Source organism: Oryzias melastigma, linkage group LG11 (assembly GCF_002922805.2).
Source record: "Oryzias melastigma strain HK-1 linkage group LG11, ASM292280v2, whole genome shotgun sequence".
In the NCBI taxonomy this organism is placed as follows: domain Eukaryota; kingdom Metazoa; phylum Chordata; class Actinopteri; order Beloniformes; family Adrianichthyidae; genus Oryzias; species Oryzias melastigma.
The window spans coordinates 16,500,973-16,518,064 of record NC_050522.1 but is presented as its reverse complement, the minus strand read 5'-3'; the positions used below and the strand labels follow the sequence as shown (position 1 = coordinate 16,518,064).

The following is a 17,092-nucleotide window of genomic DNA, read 5'->3' as shown; positions in this document are numbered from 1 at the left end:
AACATGTAGCGGTGTCGGAATATGTTACTCAAATTATAAGCTTGAGAGTTAGCTTAGTCATGGTAACATTTGTTTTAGCTCTTATCAGTTTGTTTCTTTTTGTCTCGCAAACAAAGCTGGTAGCTGCAGCTGTTGTAAATAAGCTAATGCAGCTAACGCTTCCTAAAATGGCTAACATGTAGCAATGTTGGACTGTTTTTTTATGTGTTACTTACAAGGTTGCTAGTTAGCACAGTCACAGTGATGTTTGTTTTATTGGTATTAGTATGTTATTCTTACATGTTGCAAAGAAGAAGAAAATATTAAAAATGCTAATGTGGCGAACTCTTCAAATTTAGCTAAAATGTAGCTGTACTGGAAAGTGTTTTTCCATGTGTTACTTGAAAACTTTGGAGTTAACCCTTTAACACCTGAGACGTCGCCGGTGACGCTTAAACACAAAATCTGTAGCATACTTTAACTTTTCAACCGTTAACACGATCAACATTATTCCGGTAGATTCTGAAGGAGAAAAGCGGCGTAACGCCGCTTTTCTCCTTCAGAATCTACCGGAATAACATTGATCGAGCTAACAATTAAAAAATTACAGGAAATTAAAGAACAATAACATTGAAGCTCAGGTGTTAAAGTGTTAACGTATTGACAGTAAGATTTGTTTTAGCGCTATTGTTCAATTTTTAAGTGTTGCAACAAGGTTGGGAATTGTAGGTTTTGAACAGGCTAACGTGTTACAAGTTGTAGACATACTGTGAATGCAGTTAAGTCTGAGTCTTTTGTCTCACTTGATGTCCTTAGAGATTGGTGTGTCTTATACATGATATACGTACAAAAATAGACCATTTATTGACGGTTCATCTTATTATCCGGTGGGCGCTTTAGTGCGGAAAACACTGTAATTATACGTTAGCACCTCAGAAACCTCCAAGAGCAACGAATTGACTTCAGAGACTCCACTGCAGCATCCTAATGATACCTTTAAGTGTCTAAGCACGCATGTTCGGAAACGGTTTCACGTAAACTAAAGATCAGGAGTAAAATCTCCAACTTTAATGTGTTGATTGGAAAAGAAAAAAGGCCAAAGATCTGCAAAAAAGACGGGGAGCAAAAGTGAGCGTTGCTGAAAAGGTGCAATCAGCAGAGTTTGAAAAAAAAAAGGCTAGCAAGACACTCCCTGCGTGTGCTGATGGTCCCCAGCCATCTGGACACTTTCCCTCCCTCCATCCCCCCTTTTTCCTCTCCCGCTTTCTGCCGACTGGTGTTCTATTCATGGTGGACTCATTTCACCTTTCAGCATGCTACGCCCGCTCGCAACAATACATGCTAATGAGGTAGAACAAATGACTTTTTTTCTCCTCTGGGTGCATGCATGTGCCTTTGCTGTGTGTGACAGAGAGAGCGTGGATCGGTTGTTAAGTTCCTCCATTCTCGGCTTCCAAAGTAATGCCTAACTGTCATAGAAGTTGCAGCGCTCGAATGGTTTTCCTTTCCTCGCATGATGTCACTTTACCAGAAAGTTGCTATAAAACACACATGCACGGCTAAAACTATGAAGAAAATAAACTTTTTGGGAATCTCTAACAGTAGTAGCAAATGGCTACAATGGATCACAACCTCATTTCATCATCAAACCTCCCACCAGTCCTCATCTACGTACGCAGCGCAGACCGACTTGGCCCAGATCTAATCTGATGGGCTCTGTGATGACAAAGTGAGCAGGAGACGGGGGAGAGGGGTGCCGGCGTTCACAGCTCTCTGAAACGCGGATGACAGGAGATGAATGGAGCGCCTGATTTGTCACAACAATGTACAAGATACCACATCTGACATTAGCAAGAGAAGTGGTGACAGGCAGACAAAATAAAAAACAAGGAGGAGAGTGCCAGGATGCCGAAAACACGACGGAGTAATCCAGACGTCAGGGGAGAGGAAAAGGGACGGGTGACAACGAGGAAACCGTGCAGCAAAGCAGACAGGCTGCTGGAGTTTGTCAGGGCATCTCCGGAGGAAGATCCGCAGCTTTCTCAGTGTCAGTAGGTGGCGCTAGCGATACATCTGTACTTTTGCCAACTGTTTTCTCCCCCCTGCAACACTCCTCTTTCTTTGGTGAATCATAGTGACAATCTGGCTTGGTAGTCATAATGAAGCGACGGCGCACACAAGAGTAGCACCCCACGGTGAGCAGAGCACAGCGCTGACGGGGGGAAGATGACGGTCGTGCATGAAGTGGCGTGAAGCCGCCTCTATGAAGCTCATATGCATTTTGTTCAGATAATCCAGACCGAAAACACTTCACTTCAAAATATTGTAGTGTTCATTAAACGATAGATGTTGGCATTGAGTCAAGATGTCCATAAATACGTCTGTTTTTCTCAAACTAAATACAAAACTAGATCATTTTCTTGCCTCCTGCATTTTAAAACTTGTTTTTTTTTTCTTGTTCTGCAACAGTTTTGGAACAAACTGCCTTATTAAGTCATTTTACCAACCGAGGCATCCAATTACTCTACCCAGCTCCCATCCTCAAAGCCTCAAAACCGGGGAAAGCAACTTTACACAAAAATCTCCCTGGAATCAGTCTCCCAGCAGCCATGCAGGACTAATGGAAGTGGTGCCACAGTTCCTTTAACAAGTACAGCAACAGGAACCAGCCCGTTCCCGGCTTCCCTCCCCGCCTCCGGGCTTAGGACCCAGCCCAGCTTGGGACACAATGGGCCGGTAGAATGAGAGGAACCGATGGCCATCCAGAGATAGCCCCGCACGCCAGGAACCAGAAGGAACCAAAGAGGGGGAGGAGGGGGAAGAGGATGGGAGATGAGAGGATGGGAACCCGGGCAGCAGGGGAGAAGGGGGCGGGGACAGTTGGAGGCTCGGGGTCAGGACTTGTGTGACATAAATGATGTTTGCTCGTATAGGGAAGAGCTGTTTCGGTAAGATTCTGCACTGTAGGGAGACCCACCAACATAAACTACAACTCCTCTAACAATATTTCTAATGGCTTATGGGTAATTAGGAAAATACGGATCATGGGGATGGAAGTCACATGCAGGGTGCAGTCACAGAGAAGGGAAGAGGGGCCAAAAGTCAAATTGGCTGTGACACCAGAGTCCTTGGTTTTGACCCTTTTTGTCCTGCCTCTTGCCCTGGGTAAGTGGACCGTCCTATCTGGCTTCCTCAGAAACCGCCTGGAGCGTCGAACGGCGAGGAGTTAGTTAGCCAAGGAGAAATTAGAGCAAGAAAAGCACTCCTGCTTCCCTCAGACCAGACCTGCTCCTGGCTCTATTTCGAGTGCCTCCGGTTAAACTCGCACACACTGTCAGGCCTGCTGTTTCCATGCCAACAAGTACAGAGATGGCATCAAAGGCAGGGCGTGTGCAAACATACTAGCATGTATGTGATACTGTACACATCCATGAGTTCATTAGAGAAGATGACGGATGTTCTTGTGAAGATGTTCTTTTTTTTATTTTTTTAAGAAAGTAGACTGAATTCATAAAACAATATGTTTAAAAGATTGAACTTTGAACACACTTTTGTCATGAAGGCAGTGAACCAGATTGGGGGTGGATGAGAATGATCACACTGGACAGAAAGATCCTACATATCATGTTAAAACCTTCCATAAATAGTATTTCACAAACAGGAAATCTTCCAGAAGGCAGACAGAATACTTTCAAAATAAAACACTAATATAAACTCTTTAAACCCGACTCCAATCATCTTTTAATTTATTTTTAAAACGTTCCCAGAAGTCTTTTCACTATGATAGTGCTGTTCTTAGTCAAATTTTTTAACATCTGTAATTTTCTAGGACATAGTTTCTGCAGAGTGTCCGGAGTTTATAAGAAACTTCTGAGAGTTAGAGCGGAGTAAGCCTGCCTCTATTTCCCATCATCCATCTATTTACACTCTCTCCCACTAGCTTACAGCCTCTCATAACCCCAAATCGAACATTAGCGGTGAGCAGTATTGGAACAGTTTTGAACCAGATGTCAGCTCGGACAAGAAAAATGAATATTTGTCTGCAAGTGGATGCATCAGAATGAAGTCAAGCACAGAGCTTGTTCCTTGCTATAGCTGCTTCAACGTCACATCTTATAGGCTTTTACCAATGACATCTTTTCCTCTGCTCCTGATTCACAATAATTTGAATAAAGAAATACTCAGAATATACAATTCAAGCTTAATTTTCTTCATATATGTCCTCCATTATCAGAAAAATGCCACAAGAACATGTTAAAAACACCAAAAACATGATTTTTTTTTTAAATCAGAGTGGGTCTTTAAGCCACTTCTGGCAAACTTTTGTTTTACAAGTACAGCTATGTATCTTTTACAGTCTAGTCTTAAGAAAAACTCAGTTGATCATGAACGGTCAGCGAGGATTAGAAGTAGAGGGAACTCTCGTAACATGCCAATATTTACAGTAACGTCCTAGATTTGCACCAATATGCTGTGTAATAGAGATCATTTTTGTCATCTGGTTTATTCATTAAGCCTAAAAGCGGTTAAATAGTATTTTCTTTACATATCAAAAGTCATTTTTTTACAATTAAGGTCAATCAGTCACTTGATTTTGGAAAAATAAAGATAATAGATCAGCAAAAGTAAGAGGAAAATGATAAAATTGTTATTGTTGTATCTACTTGGAGGAATATTTTGTTAAAGAAAAAAACAAATTTTCTTAATGTTTAATGGTTAATAATAAAGAACCTTTTCTGACAAAAGCTTGTTAAATATAGGTAGACCAATTGAAAGTTATTTTTCACCCGACGCTAAAACGCTTCCTGCACAGAGAGCATTTACAGGCTGGATCTCAGAGAGCTTGAGCTGTACTCTGAGCCCTGCAATTAGAAACTCATGAGTTTCTTTTCAACATAAATGAGGTATTTCTCCCTCCCTGCCTCGCTTGTCTGTCTCAAATCTCCATCCTCCCAGCTTGGCTGCCTGACTCTGCGGCTTCTGGCATCAGGTCACCACCAGTTCACTTCAGAGCTTTTCTCTTTCCCCCCCCTTTTTTTCTCTATTTTCAGGGTCGGGTTCCTCCAGCTGGCACAGGCAAACGGGCTGACATCAGGGCCACAAACACACAAACCCCGCTTTCACTCAGTAATAATGAGAGTCTGAAGCGCATTGATTCACGTTGGATTGCTTCCATCGGTCTAACTGGAAACACATCCCTAAAGATACTTTATAAGGAAGTAAGTTTGGTTCACATAAAAAAGGAAATGTTCAAAACTTCTATGGTAAAAAGTTCATATTTAGTCCTTAAGACTTGGGAAGAATTCAGTTGATTTTTTTCCCCCATGGTTCCCTCTTCCAATTGATACCCTTGTACCCTTTTGTCTCTTTAATCTCCCCTTCTGCTCCCCAAGTCCCCAGTGTTAATCGCAATCTAATCCTCAGCAATCAATTCCCCATGAAGACGCCACCCAACACTAATAACACACACATGTTCAGCCAAGCAGAGGTCCACGGAGCGGCCAAAACACACCATCAGTCGCTGAACAAACTCATTCGGCTTAACCAAAATGTCACTTATGATTACAGCTTTTCTAAACATTTCTGAGGTTTATATGCTTGATAAACGGTCGAGCTTTGAAATGGTGAATGAAGGGGAAACCCCAAAGAAAACAGACACTCTGTGCATGTGTCCTTCTCCCCCAATCAGCGAGTGACTGGGTTTGTTTTTGGGCTATGAGGCGATGCCCGGGGCGGTGCACGACTAATGCATTAGTCTCTTTAGCAGTTCAGGGCATCTGTCATGAGTCGCTACATGTTCTTGTATCACTGCATCTTGCAGCCTCAGGCAAAATGGCAAAGAAACAGCTTCAATTTTAGCTAAATATAGCAAGCATGGTCCCAAAAATGGTGCAGAGACTTTCTATTTTTTTGCTACGTTCTAATAAAAAAAATATTTGCAGAAGCAGTCATCACTCTGGTGAAGTGGTAACAGTGCTGCACGCTGTGGTCCTAACATGCACTTGACAACACTTTATGGCTTTTATATGTGTTGTGTTATGCTAGCAGCACTGATTTAACATAATTGGCTAAATAGTGCTGCTGCTAGCTATTTGGATACCCAAAGCAGAATCCACCACAAGCTCCAAGCATCAATCTAAAGAGGAAAGAAAGTACAAAATTCTAGCATTTTAAACCCTTAAATGATGTTGAGTGAAGGCCAATCTTAAAAACATGTCTGTGTTTCCGGGCCGTCGACAGCTACCGTACCAATTAAGCACAGCAAGAGCCCTTAGACATTCTCATCCATTTATTACAGAGTTCTCAAACTCAATTTACCTTGTGGCAAAAATATGTTTTTGCATCCACTTTCTATATCTGTTGTCTACTGAACAAGTTTATTGAACATTTATTCATGTCTATGTACTTCTAAACAATATCGTCTGCGTGTGCTGCAAAACGACAGGAGCTAATGACGCTAGCAACTGTTGCTAAGGACTTTTCTGTTGACCAGATCCAACAACAATAGCAAATGCAAAGTTTTAAGCTTAAAGCAAGCTGAAACATCACAAAGCAAATGCAAAGCTTTCATCAAAGAAGTGTGAATATGCAGAAGACATTAGTATTGAATTTTCATAGTAAGGCGGGGGCTGCAAATGGTGCCGCCAGTTTGAGACCCCAATTTCTGACCTAAAGTAAATAAGTAAAATAAACTTTTAGCAATTTATAAATGGATTTATAATCTTTAAATGATGACGTATAGTATTAATATATAACTGAAAGTCCTTTCACGATGTCAACAACCCTGCATCTCTTCTCTCCCACCTTTAAAAACGTTTTTAACTACCAAGAAAATGCTATTTTTTCATTCATAATTTTAGAAATAAAATATTTTACCAAAAGTGATCACATTTTGCCAACATTGCTGCCTTAGGCTAGACTTGAGAGCGGTGCATCTTTTATTCATACTCCTAATGTTTTAGCTTTAAAGAACCCCTCCAATGAAAATGATGTTTTGTGGTGTTTTTAAGATGTTCTTAAATAAACTCAGAAAACAAGCGTTGGTTTCAGTCATATCACAATCAGCAGCAAAAGATGTCAAACTGACCTGTGGGCTCCTAGTTTTTTTTCTAAAAAACATTGTTCGTCTAACCAGACGCACGGCTTCAAATGCTTCCTTGCGCGACACACTGGAAGCACGCTTGGCACGCTTTCCTTCTAGGTTGACAACGCTGCCATATGGCGCCGAGCTGCCAAGCTTTGTTTGTGAGCACGAGAGAAGGAGACCAATCTGCACAACTGTGAGTCTGCAAATGCATCTGAACGGCGGAGCGGGCTTTTTTTGTGTGCGATGATTGCATTTGCAAACACCAACATTGGAGTTTCACCCTTACACCCCCCCCCACACACACACACAAACACGCACAGCTGGGAATTATTTTGTGCACAATTTAATACTGCCAAAAAGGAAATGGCAAATTAGGAGTCTCTTTGTGCAGCGAACGCGTGCGGCAAATGTTTGATAAGAATCAAATTCCTCACACGCTGAAATGTGGATCTCAGTACCATCTTCTGTCTAAGTTGAGCTCTAAAAGGTGCAAAGGACTTTCCTATGACTAAAGTGCCCTCAGACTAACATGAAGGCAGCAATTTGTTCACTCTTGGGAGGCATAAAGCCTCAAACTCTTTGCAGATATGGAAAAAGTGTAAAGAGAACCAAAAGAATGGTTTATCTCTGCCTCTTACAGAAAGTTATTGCATTTTCTGAACGGTATGACTCCTTAATGGGTAGCATATGTGGCTGTGTGCGCACACAGAGTGCAGTAGTTGAGGTTAAGCTAATAGCACAAGCAGAGGGGGAACTGGGAAGCCTTGGCGTATAAAGGATACTTGTTTCCTCGTTGCACTGAAAACCAGATGTTGATAAAGAGACAAAAGGGGTGGAGGAAAAGGCAGATGTGCAAGAAATTACTATGGTGAGCCAAACATCTCGAAAACATCTGCAAACAAAATTCAGACCATACAACGGAAGATGGATTTATGTTCTACCTCACAGGGGTTTTCAGTGCTCCGTGAGAGCCTCTCTCACCCACCTGGAGGCGCTTGCTCTCGGCGGCAGCGGGGCTAAAAGAGCGGCGCCGCAATCTGGAGCCGTTTAACTTTTGTGAAAAAAAAGTTGGATTCTTCCACAAATGGCTTCATTGGTCGGAGAAGACAAACACGGCTGCAGAAGCAATAAAACTTCAGAGGATGCGGCTGGATCTCGTCCACGCCGGTCCGACATCATGCAGGCCGGCCTGATAGGAAGCACAATGAACGTCAAGGACCGCTGCTATATGGACCCATGTGTACAGACGTGATTCATGGAGTATTTTTTAAAGGTAGAGCTGCTAATGCTCAGCTGAGGAAGTGTAGTCCATGTGGTTAGAGTTCAACACAGGAAAGGAGCACATGATTTGAATCAGGAACTATCAACTTCCAATCCATAGAAGCAGATGGGGTCAAGAAAGTGTATCAGATGACAGTTGCTGTTTAAAATCTGCCAAACATAAACGATACATGGCTTTATGTGCATGTAATTGTAATTGTGGATGTAAAGGAAACTCTTAAAGTCCCTCTGTGATCATCTTTTGATGTCTTTTCAAAGCGCTTCCAGTTGTTTTTTAATTATGATTACTCCTTTTTTAGCCAAAACTAAAAGTGTAATTTTCTAGGACATAGTTATGCAAAGCGGGAGGAGTTCAATATTACTGGTGTCATGGAGTGATGCTACGGTTACAAATACAAGCCACCTTGCAAAGGGGAGACATCGGCAGAATATTTAACCCGATTCTTTTTTAGGATTTTTTTTGGTCATGAATGTAGATGATGGCAGTCAGTTGTCCAGAATTGTCTGTTTTTTTATATGCTCCTGGACAGTGGCCCTTAATATGGACGGCCACCACCTGAAGACATTTACACATCAACCACTTAGACCTGTTGCTGGCCAGAAATCCGGCTGCCACCAACATAGATCGGAATGGCGCCATCCTTGCTTGTCACTGTACTGCCCCCACGCAACCTTGAAACGTGCCGGGCAGTCACTGACCGATGTCAACTTTTAGAGAAAAATCGTCCGGTTGCTGTAAAAATGTTAACTATTTCTTTAAACCTCTGTGTAAGAGTACGACTACCAATTACAAGTGCTGCCCCCCCGCAGTCACCTGTCGAAGTTGCTAAAAACTCAAGAGCACCATTAGCCAAAAGGTCCTCGACGAAAGTTCACTCAAAAGAAGTTCACGCTCCTACCCTAGAAAAACACCAGAACTGTGTTACGGTTAGGGTTAGGGTATGGCTTACAGTTATGGTTATGGTATGGGTTATGGTTAGGTTATGGTTATGGTATGGGTTATAGTTAGGGTATGGCTTACAGTTATGGTTGATGTAAGGGTTACAGTTAGGGTATGGATTATGGTTAGGTTATGGTTATGGTTACGGTATGGGTTATGGTTAGGGTATGGATTACAGTTACGGTATGGGTTATGACTATAGTTAAAGTATGGGTTATGGTTAGGGTATAGGTTACAGTCACGGAATGGGTTATGACTACAGTTAAGGTATGGGTTATGGTTAGGGTATGGGTTAAAGCCACGGTATGGGTTATGACTACAGTTAAGGTATGGGTTATGGTTAGGGTATAGGTTACAGTCACGGAATGGGTTATGACTATAGTTAAGGTATGGGTTATGGTTAGGGTATGGGTTAAAGCCACGGTATGGGTTATGACTACAGTTAAGGTATGGGTTATGGTTAGGGTATGGGTTATAGTTAGGGTATGGGTTATGGTTATGGTTAAGGTAATAGTTAGGGTTAGGGTATGGGTTATGGTTAGGGTATGGGTTAAAGTCACGGTATGGGTTATGACTACAGTTAAGGTATGGGTTATGGTTAGGGTATGGGTTACGGTTAGGGTATGGATTATGGTTAGGTTGTGGTTAAGGTAAGGGTTACGTTAGGGTATGGATTATGGTTAAGGGTGGTAACGGTTAAGGCAAGGGTTACGGTTAAGCATAACCATAACCTAACCATAACCCATACCCTAACTGTTACCCTTACCTACAACCAGGTCCCTCTCAAAAAGAATTTCTGGATATGTGACTGTAGTCTAAGCACGCCCCCTTCCCATCATCCATCTGTTGACAGTAAACTCTCTGCTGCTAGCAAACATCCCAACCTCACATTATGGGTATAACAAACGGCGGGCAATATCGAGCGATCCAGTTTAATCCAGATGCCAGCTCAGACGAGGAAACAAATGGATCAAGTCGTCTAAAAGTGGATCTTCTCTATCATGATGGATCATGATAGAGCACAGCAGGAGCTTGTGGCTTGCCGTTAGAGTTTCTACTTCACATCTACAAGCTTTTTTCAACAACGTTCATGCTCCCGATTCAATTCAATTCACATTGAATTGAGTAAGAAATATTTAGAACGGTGATTTTAAGCCAAATTGTCTGTATACATGTACTCCATCATCAGAGAAATGCTACAAGATCAAGTGAAAAACCCAATTTTCATTGGGTTTTTAAAAATATTTTCAGTCATGCATACTGTTCAACTCCACTGCTGTAAGTTTCTGCAGTAATTTCAAAGCAGAAGATATAATATTTATGAATCATGAAAAAACTGTCCAATAAAAATGTGTTTTGGAAAACATATTGTCATTAAAAACTCCTTTGCTAAAAGTGAATCCACACCTAGCAGGGTGGCTACAAATGCTTTTAAAGAGGGGGTACATGTTGGAACACAATGCACTATAAGTTAAACAAAATGGGCCTTTTACTCGGCCCCATTTTGAGAAAATGGGGCAGCTCCTTTGATTTCTTTATGTAACCCCCACTGTCCCCTCTCCCACTCCACCTCGTATTCTTCAGAGCAATTTCTCAAATGGGCCTTTCTCAAAATAATTGACGCTCGGCGTTTACCGTTTGAGGCGTCTGCTGTCGGTTTGACAACAAAACAATCAGATGGGGGCGAGCGACTGTCATCCTATTGTCCCGTCCCTCTGTTAGTCTGTGACACTAAGTGACTACAGCTGGAAGCCCTCTTATCCTACAATAACCATCATGCAAGTCAAATTCAAGCACAAAAGGAAGGAACCTCATTATTCCGCCGCGGTGGTTTGATTTTAACAAGAAGAGGAAACAATGATTTAATTGTGTCTGCTCGTGGTAAATAAAGGACTTGGAGCTGCTGGGAGTCAGATATGTTCGGAATTGTAGTCAGCAACTGCGTTTTAGATTCGTATTTAGGGAAACCCACCGCTGAGAGAGTCACAAACAGGAGCGTCTGCACATCTTTCCAGCAAATACAGACTTTCTCTTTTCTCCTGGATGTAATTGACTGTCAATACTCTGAGGATGAAAAAAACAAAAACGCAGGGTTCACAGTCTGCAGCTATTGATCCACACTTCTCCCTTTTCTCTCAATCCCTGCCTGCTGATCTTAAATTCACTCCTTTTTTAACAGGCTAGCCAAAGCAATCGCCCATTTTTTTTTTTTTACTGTCCCCATATGTCAAAATTAATGAGAGAACCCAGAACTCCAGCTTGTAGGCTGATAAGATGGCTGCAATGTTGGAAAAAGACAGAAAGAGAAATGTTTTGATGGAGAAACCTTAGTTAAGGTGATTAAAATGCTGAAGCTTCTCCCCCACCTTCAACATGCTTCTCTTTGTGTCTGCCTTTTTCAGTTTGTCTGCCTTTCTGTCTGTTTCGCACACCTCTTGTGCGCAAATGAGACAAGAACTTCTACAGTCAGGTTATGTGGAGTGGTAGCAAGCCAATATATTGTCTTTTTTAGTTTAATTGCTCTCATGCGAATGGGTTAAGGTGTCACTCCTCCAATCTATCATTTGTGTGTTCCTGCAGAGTCCTAAAACAAAAGCTATCAGAGATGACACACACATATATATCTCTTTTCCAAGCAATCTTCTAAAAAGCTGAAAAAGAAAATACATATTTAAAGTCGTGCCGCCACACAAACAGACTCCCCAGCACTCCCGAATTCCTCTCCTACCCGACGTCTAATCTTTAAATGCAAATTGGGTGACAGGTGAATATCGAGGAGGTGAGCGATAACGGCTAACATCTTCACTCGGGCGCATTATCGCCGCTCCACATCACAACCAGGCGCCTATTCAATATCATTACCTTTGGCAGAATGCAGGGGGAAACACACTTGTGTGTCCTTTTGTATTCATGAGGCATACTGTATGAACACCTGCATGTGTGCTCACACACACACACAATCACTTCCAGGAGCTTATCTTCTTGAATACGAAAGGGGGGGCTTGTCAGGATGGCACATTGTATGGGTGCATGTTAGTGTGCCTGTGTGTGTGAGTGAGGACGGCAATGTGCATTAGGGCGATTACAATATCAGCCAACTCCAGATGGAGGCAGGAAAATAAACAGAGGATGAGAGCGAGCGAGCTTGGGGACAGACAGAGAGAGGGAGACTCAAAAGTGTGTGTGTGTGTGTGTGTGTGTGTGTGTGTGTGTGTGAGGCCGTCTGCTTGCAAGCGATACAGTCAGAGAAAGTAAAGTTAATTAGCAACTCAATCCCAGTGTATATACAGAGGAGTGAGTGATCACTAAATGCAGGACAGTATGCAGTACATGTTTATACTGTCTGTATGGGTCCATCAGCTCGTGTTCTGCTCTAAACTTTGCGGTCCTAATGAAGTTTCTTTAACCTAAGGGTGAGGAGCAAAAAAAATTTTTTAACGCTACGATCACCCCGGACTCAGTATTAGGCGACCACTTTTAATGAAAAGTCCACATAAATGTCCATGTTTAGAACTCTTGTGTTCACGAATCACTATCATTTTAACAAGCTCTACATACAAAATACTATTGAACGTGTGTTAAAGGTTTAGCCAGTTGACCAATCAGTGACTCGGATTTGGAAGTGAGGTGTGAGTGGCGTTCTTTTTAATTCATGGAGGTACCAAGCGTTTGACAATTGATCATGTAGGAGAAATTAATAATGTGCCCCACCAGAAAATTATTATAGGGACATTTGGAGCTGTAGTGGTGTCTGAAGGGTTTTTTTTTTTTTCGAAAGCTACTCACTAACATAGATGACTGGCGACTGTTGATGATGTCATCGAGTGGTGTTAACGTCCAGATTTAAAGACTTCTGGGAAGTTTCTAGTGCACTCGATTTTGGAATCAGTAGATTTGGACAGCACTAGAAAATGGTGAACGCACTATATAGTGAGTAGGGGGGAATTCAGACATAGATTGTATTTTTGCCATATTTCTGCGCTTGGAGGGATTATCGTATTGTCCAAAATTAAAGATACTATCCCTAAATGTAGGGATGGGGAGAAACTGCGGTAGGGAAGTAACTTGGATTCGGTCCAAGTCTTTCTTATACATATTTTCTGAGCGCTAGCATCTACATGTTAACGTAGATGACTGGTAACTATTGATGACATCATCAAGCAGTCAGAATTCCGAAGACTGTTTTTTTATCCAAATCTCTCCGCTTGGAGAAATTATTGTCAGAATAAGGAGAAGCTGTTGGCGTAGAGAAGCAACTCAGATCCAGTCATCTGTCATATATCTATTTTTCAAGTGCTGGCCACTACGCGCTTACGTAGATGACTGGCGACTATTGATGACATCATTAAGCAGTAGAAATGTCCAAATTTAAAGACACTATTTCTACCATTTCTCTCCACTTGGAGGTCTAAATGTAGCGATAGGGAGAAGTTGTGGCTTAAGGCTGACACAAATTGGAAAGAAAAAGTCCATTAAAGAATCCACATTCCTGAAAGTGCGACACATGCCCGGTGTGTGTGTAGCATTAGACGCTTTTATTATTATTCCGGTGTCGTCCCCTTTAAGCCTTGTGGTAACCGGAGAAAAAATAGGACCAAATAAAATCAGTTGGTGGTGCTCACTGTTGACTTTGACGTTAAATAAGCTCCTATAAAAACTTACAACCTTAATAAAACAAAGGTCTTGTTCGCACACACACTGACCCACACACACCCCCCCGCCTGCAATGCTTTATTTTTTTATTTCACTGCTGCTCTTTCACGAGAGATGAAATTCAATAAGCAGTGAGAGTGGTGCCCTCTCGTTGATAACATCAATGGGCTCATCGATCTACAGCGGCATGGGTGTGTGCGCGTGTGCGCACCGCCATCCCATCTATAATTCACTCTGAGACTTGGTAACAGACGGCTGTGAATAATGAGAGCAGATCTATACATTTTGCACGGGAGACTGGTTTTAGTGTCCAGGTTCAGTGACTGACATTTGGCGACAAATCTGACCCAGATCTCAAACACAAGACGGTCTTCAAACGTGAACAACTTTATGGACATAGAAAGGAAAGTAAAAAAAAAAAAACTGCTAAAATGGTCAAAAAATCTTTATTTTTCTTGGGTAAAACTATATCAAGTCATGTATATGTCCATAAGATGCAAATAAAATGTCTTAAAAACCCGTTTTACAAATGAGAATTGATCTATTTTACCTTAAAAAGTCACATTTTTAATATTAAAGGAAGAAACCTGATACTTCTGCTAATTTAAAACTGCTGATCTGATGCTTCGTCGTTCTGTTGGATGAGGCTGTTAAACGACACTCCATGCAGTGAAAGTCTTCCAGCTGAGACAGAAAGACAAGATTAACTGAGTCAACATCACTTCTACAGCAAACCTGGACGGCGCCCAAACGTCTGCGTGTCACACTTCAAAGAAGGCTTTTGTAATTACATCACAGCACTGCAGCCTCAGTGTGTAAATCTCTGCTGAAGGGGAAGCGTGTGTGCCACGCACCCCCACCCCAACCCTCCCAAACAACAATAATGCCACCTCATCGTCTGCAGGAGGGGATCTGTGATTTGCTCAACATGAAACATAAATCGGGGAAAAATACGAGGATGTTGGAGGAACCCAAGCGAGGGGTTTGAGTGTGTCATCTGCACAACAGATTGAGTGCGTGTGAAGCCAAGCAACACAACGTGAAACAAGGTGAGTGTGTGTGAATGTTTTCATATAAAAGGTGGGAGTGAAATGGCTGCCGTCCATGTGTCTGATGCGTTTGACCCCTCAGCCTCCGAGATGGGAGGAGGAGGAGGAGGAGGAGGAGGAGGAGGAGGAGGGAGAACAGGTGTGAGGCAGGCTGGTGGCTGGGCAGATGGCCCCTGGAAGTGCTAGCCGGTGCTGCAGAGCTCGGACCGCAGCCCGGTTATCGTTAATGTAAAGCCTGTTTACACACACATGCGCACACACATGTGCATGCACACAAACAAACAGTGATAACCTGCAAACAGCCGCTTATCATTCCCTCCCTCCTCATCACTATAGCTGTGTTTGCCTTTCATTTAGTCCTTTTTTCTCTCTTTATCTCAAAACACACACCGGGTAATGGCCTCACCACTATAATGGACGTCTCAGAAAGGCATAAAAATCAACCCTGGAGGGCAGATTCTACTCAGAAAACTTACAATAATCTACTAAAAAATCATTTCAAAATGTAAATAAAAAAATAAACAAGTATTTTGGACAATCACATGCTAAAATATCACGTTTTTTTGGTCCTGTAATGTGATCCTCTGCGTTAAGAAAAGAGCTTTTTGGTTCTGCAGTGGATATTTTCCCTTCCTCTCTAATCTGAGGCGTGAGAACAGTCTGCCATGGACAGCAGATTGTGCCACAGCAGCTTCCCTCCCTAACCCGCACGTCTGCTCTTTTCCCAGCTGGAGCAAAAGATTCCCAGTGGGGTAAATATAGCCCCAAGCCTCTCATTTCAACCTCTGCTCCATTAAATAAAAAAAAGGAGTTATACATTGAAATAAGCATTTTGCTTCTATTTATGTTCTTCTTTTGAGATGAGAAAGTGGTTTAAAAGGAAAAAAAATAGATTTAAAAAAGAGGAGCAAAGAGTTCCTTCACTGAAGAGTTCATTCCAGATAATTATGTCTTAGAAACTAATTGACATATAAGTTTCGGGGTTTAAAGTTGCCTGTTGCCTGAAGGGAGGCGCGCGCCCTGCGCATGGAGACGCTCTCGGATGCGCAAAATGGAAACAAACTGGAAATCTGCTTGTTGCTCTGAGTTTGAAAAAATATCTTATCAAATATTTTTTATTCATTGACATTCTTTTTTTTAAGTAATATAAGAGTCTTCGCCATTAATGGTAACATAAAAATGATAGTTCTGGGACAAAAATCACAGATCTTCTATCATAAAAAGTCATTTTTAGCGATAATTTCTATTGTTGAATTAATTTAATGACACATTTAACTCTAAATTTCACTGATATACAACAAAGTAATAACATTTTGCATCAAAATAAAAGCAGCACTTTGTTTTATGGGCTTTTTACAAATCATTTTTCTTTCTTTGGAACCTTTTTCTTCACAATCAGCGTCGCACAAAGACAGAACCGTCATCTCAGCATGATCAGAGCGCACTTACACTGAAAGGAGGCAGAAATTCCCACCATGCGGTTTGCTGATGTGAGAGGGATAAATAATTTCCAGACTCCGCGTGCGCGCTCCCCTCGATGATCCGCCTGTGCGCCGGGAAGACGAGGAGAGTCCAGCCCGCTGTGCGCGCTGAGGCGATAATACACTTCCAAAAATCTCAGAAACGAGGTTCAAACTCCAGTGAAAGAGAATAAAAAACGAAAGGAGGGACACCTCAGGGGGGTGATGTTCTGGGTGGAAGTCTTGTTTTGAAAAAAAAAAAAAAAGGCGCAGGAGGAGGGATGGAGAGATGCTGCGGCTGATGCGCAGAGGAGCGCGTCTGCTTTCTCCTCTTGTCTCAATTTCTTCCCAACAGAAACAAAAAAATATCCTCCTTTTTTCCCGTACAGATGGTTTGGCTTCAGAATTCGAGGAGGAAAAGGATCACGCGCACTCGCTCCGTCTTTTTGCTCCTTGTGCTGCTTCTCTGGTGGCGCGGGGAAGAGGAGTAGCGACGCTCTGCCTCCAGTCGGCGGTGCGCAGCAGAGCCAGGTGGCGATGGGCGGGACTGAGGAGGAAGAGGAGGAGGAGGAGGAGGAGGGCGACTGGACAGCAGCTTTCTGTGTGTTCTAAAGCAGGTTCAAGCATTTCAGAACATGAGATA

The 17,092-nt window shown here is 42.3% G+C and overlaps 1 protein-coding gene across 4 annotated transcripts in view; it reads right to left on the bottom strand.

Moving 5' to 3' along the window:
• runx1t1 (RUNX1 partner transcriptional co-repressor 1) overlaps positions 1 to 16,851 on the bottom strand; it is a 68,315-nt gene extending 51,464 nt beyond the window's left edge. For all 4 annotated transcript variants that reach the window (XM_024299747.2, XM_024299761.2, XM_024299754.2 and 1 more), the window contains exon 1: positions 16,439 to 16,851. In XM_024299747.2, coding sequence (XP_024155515.1) covers positions 16,439 to 16,466 — 28 coding nt within the window. In that variant the 5' untranslated portion in view covers positions 16,467 to 16,851. The remainder of the gene's footprint in view (positions 1 to 16,438) is intronic.
• Between the last annotated feature and the right edge of the window lie 241 nt (positions 16,852 to 17,092).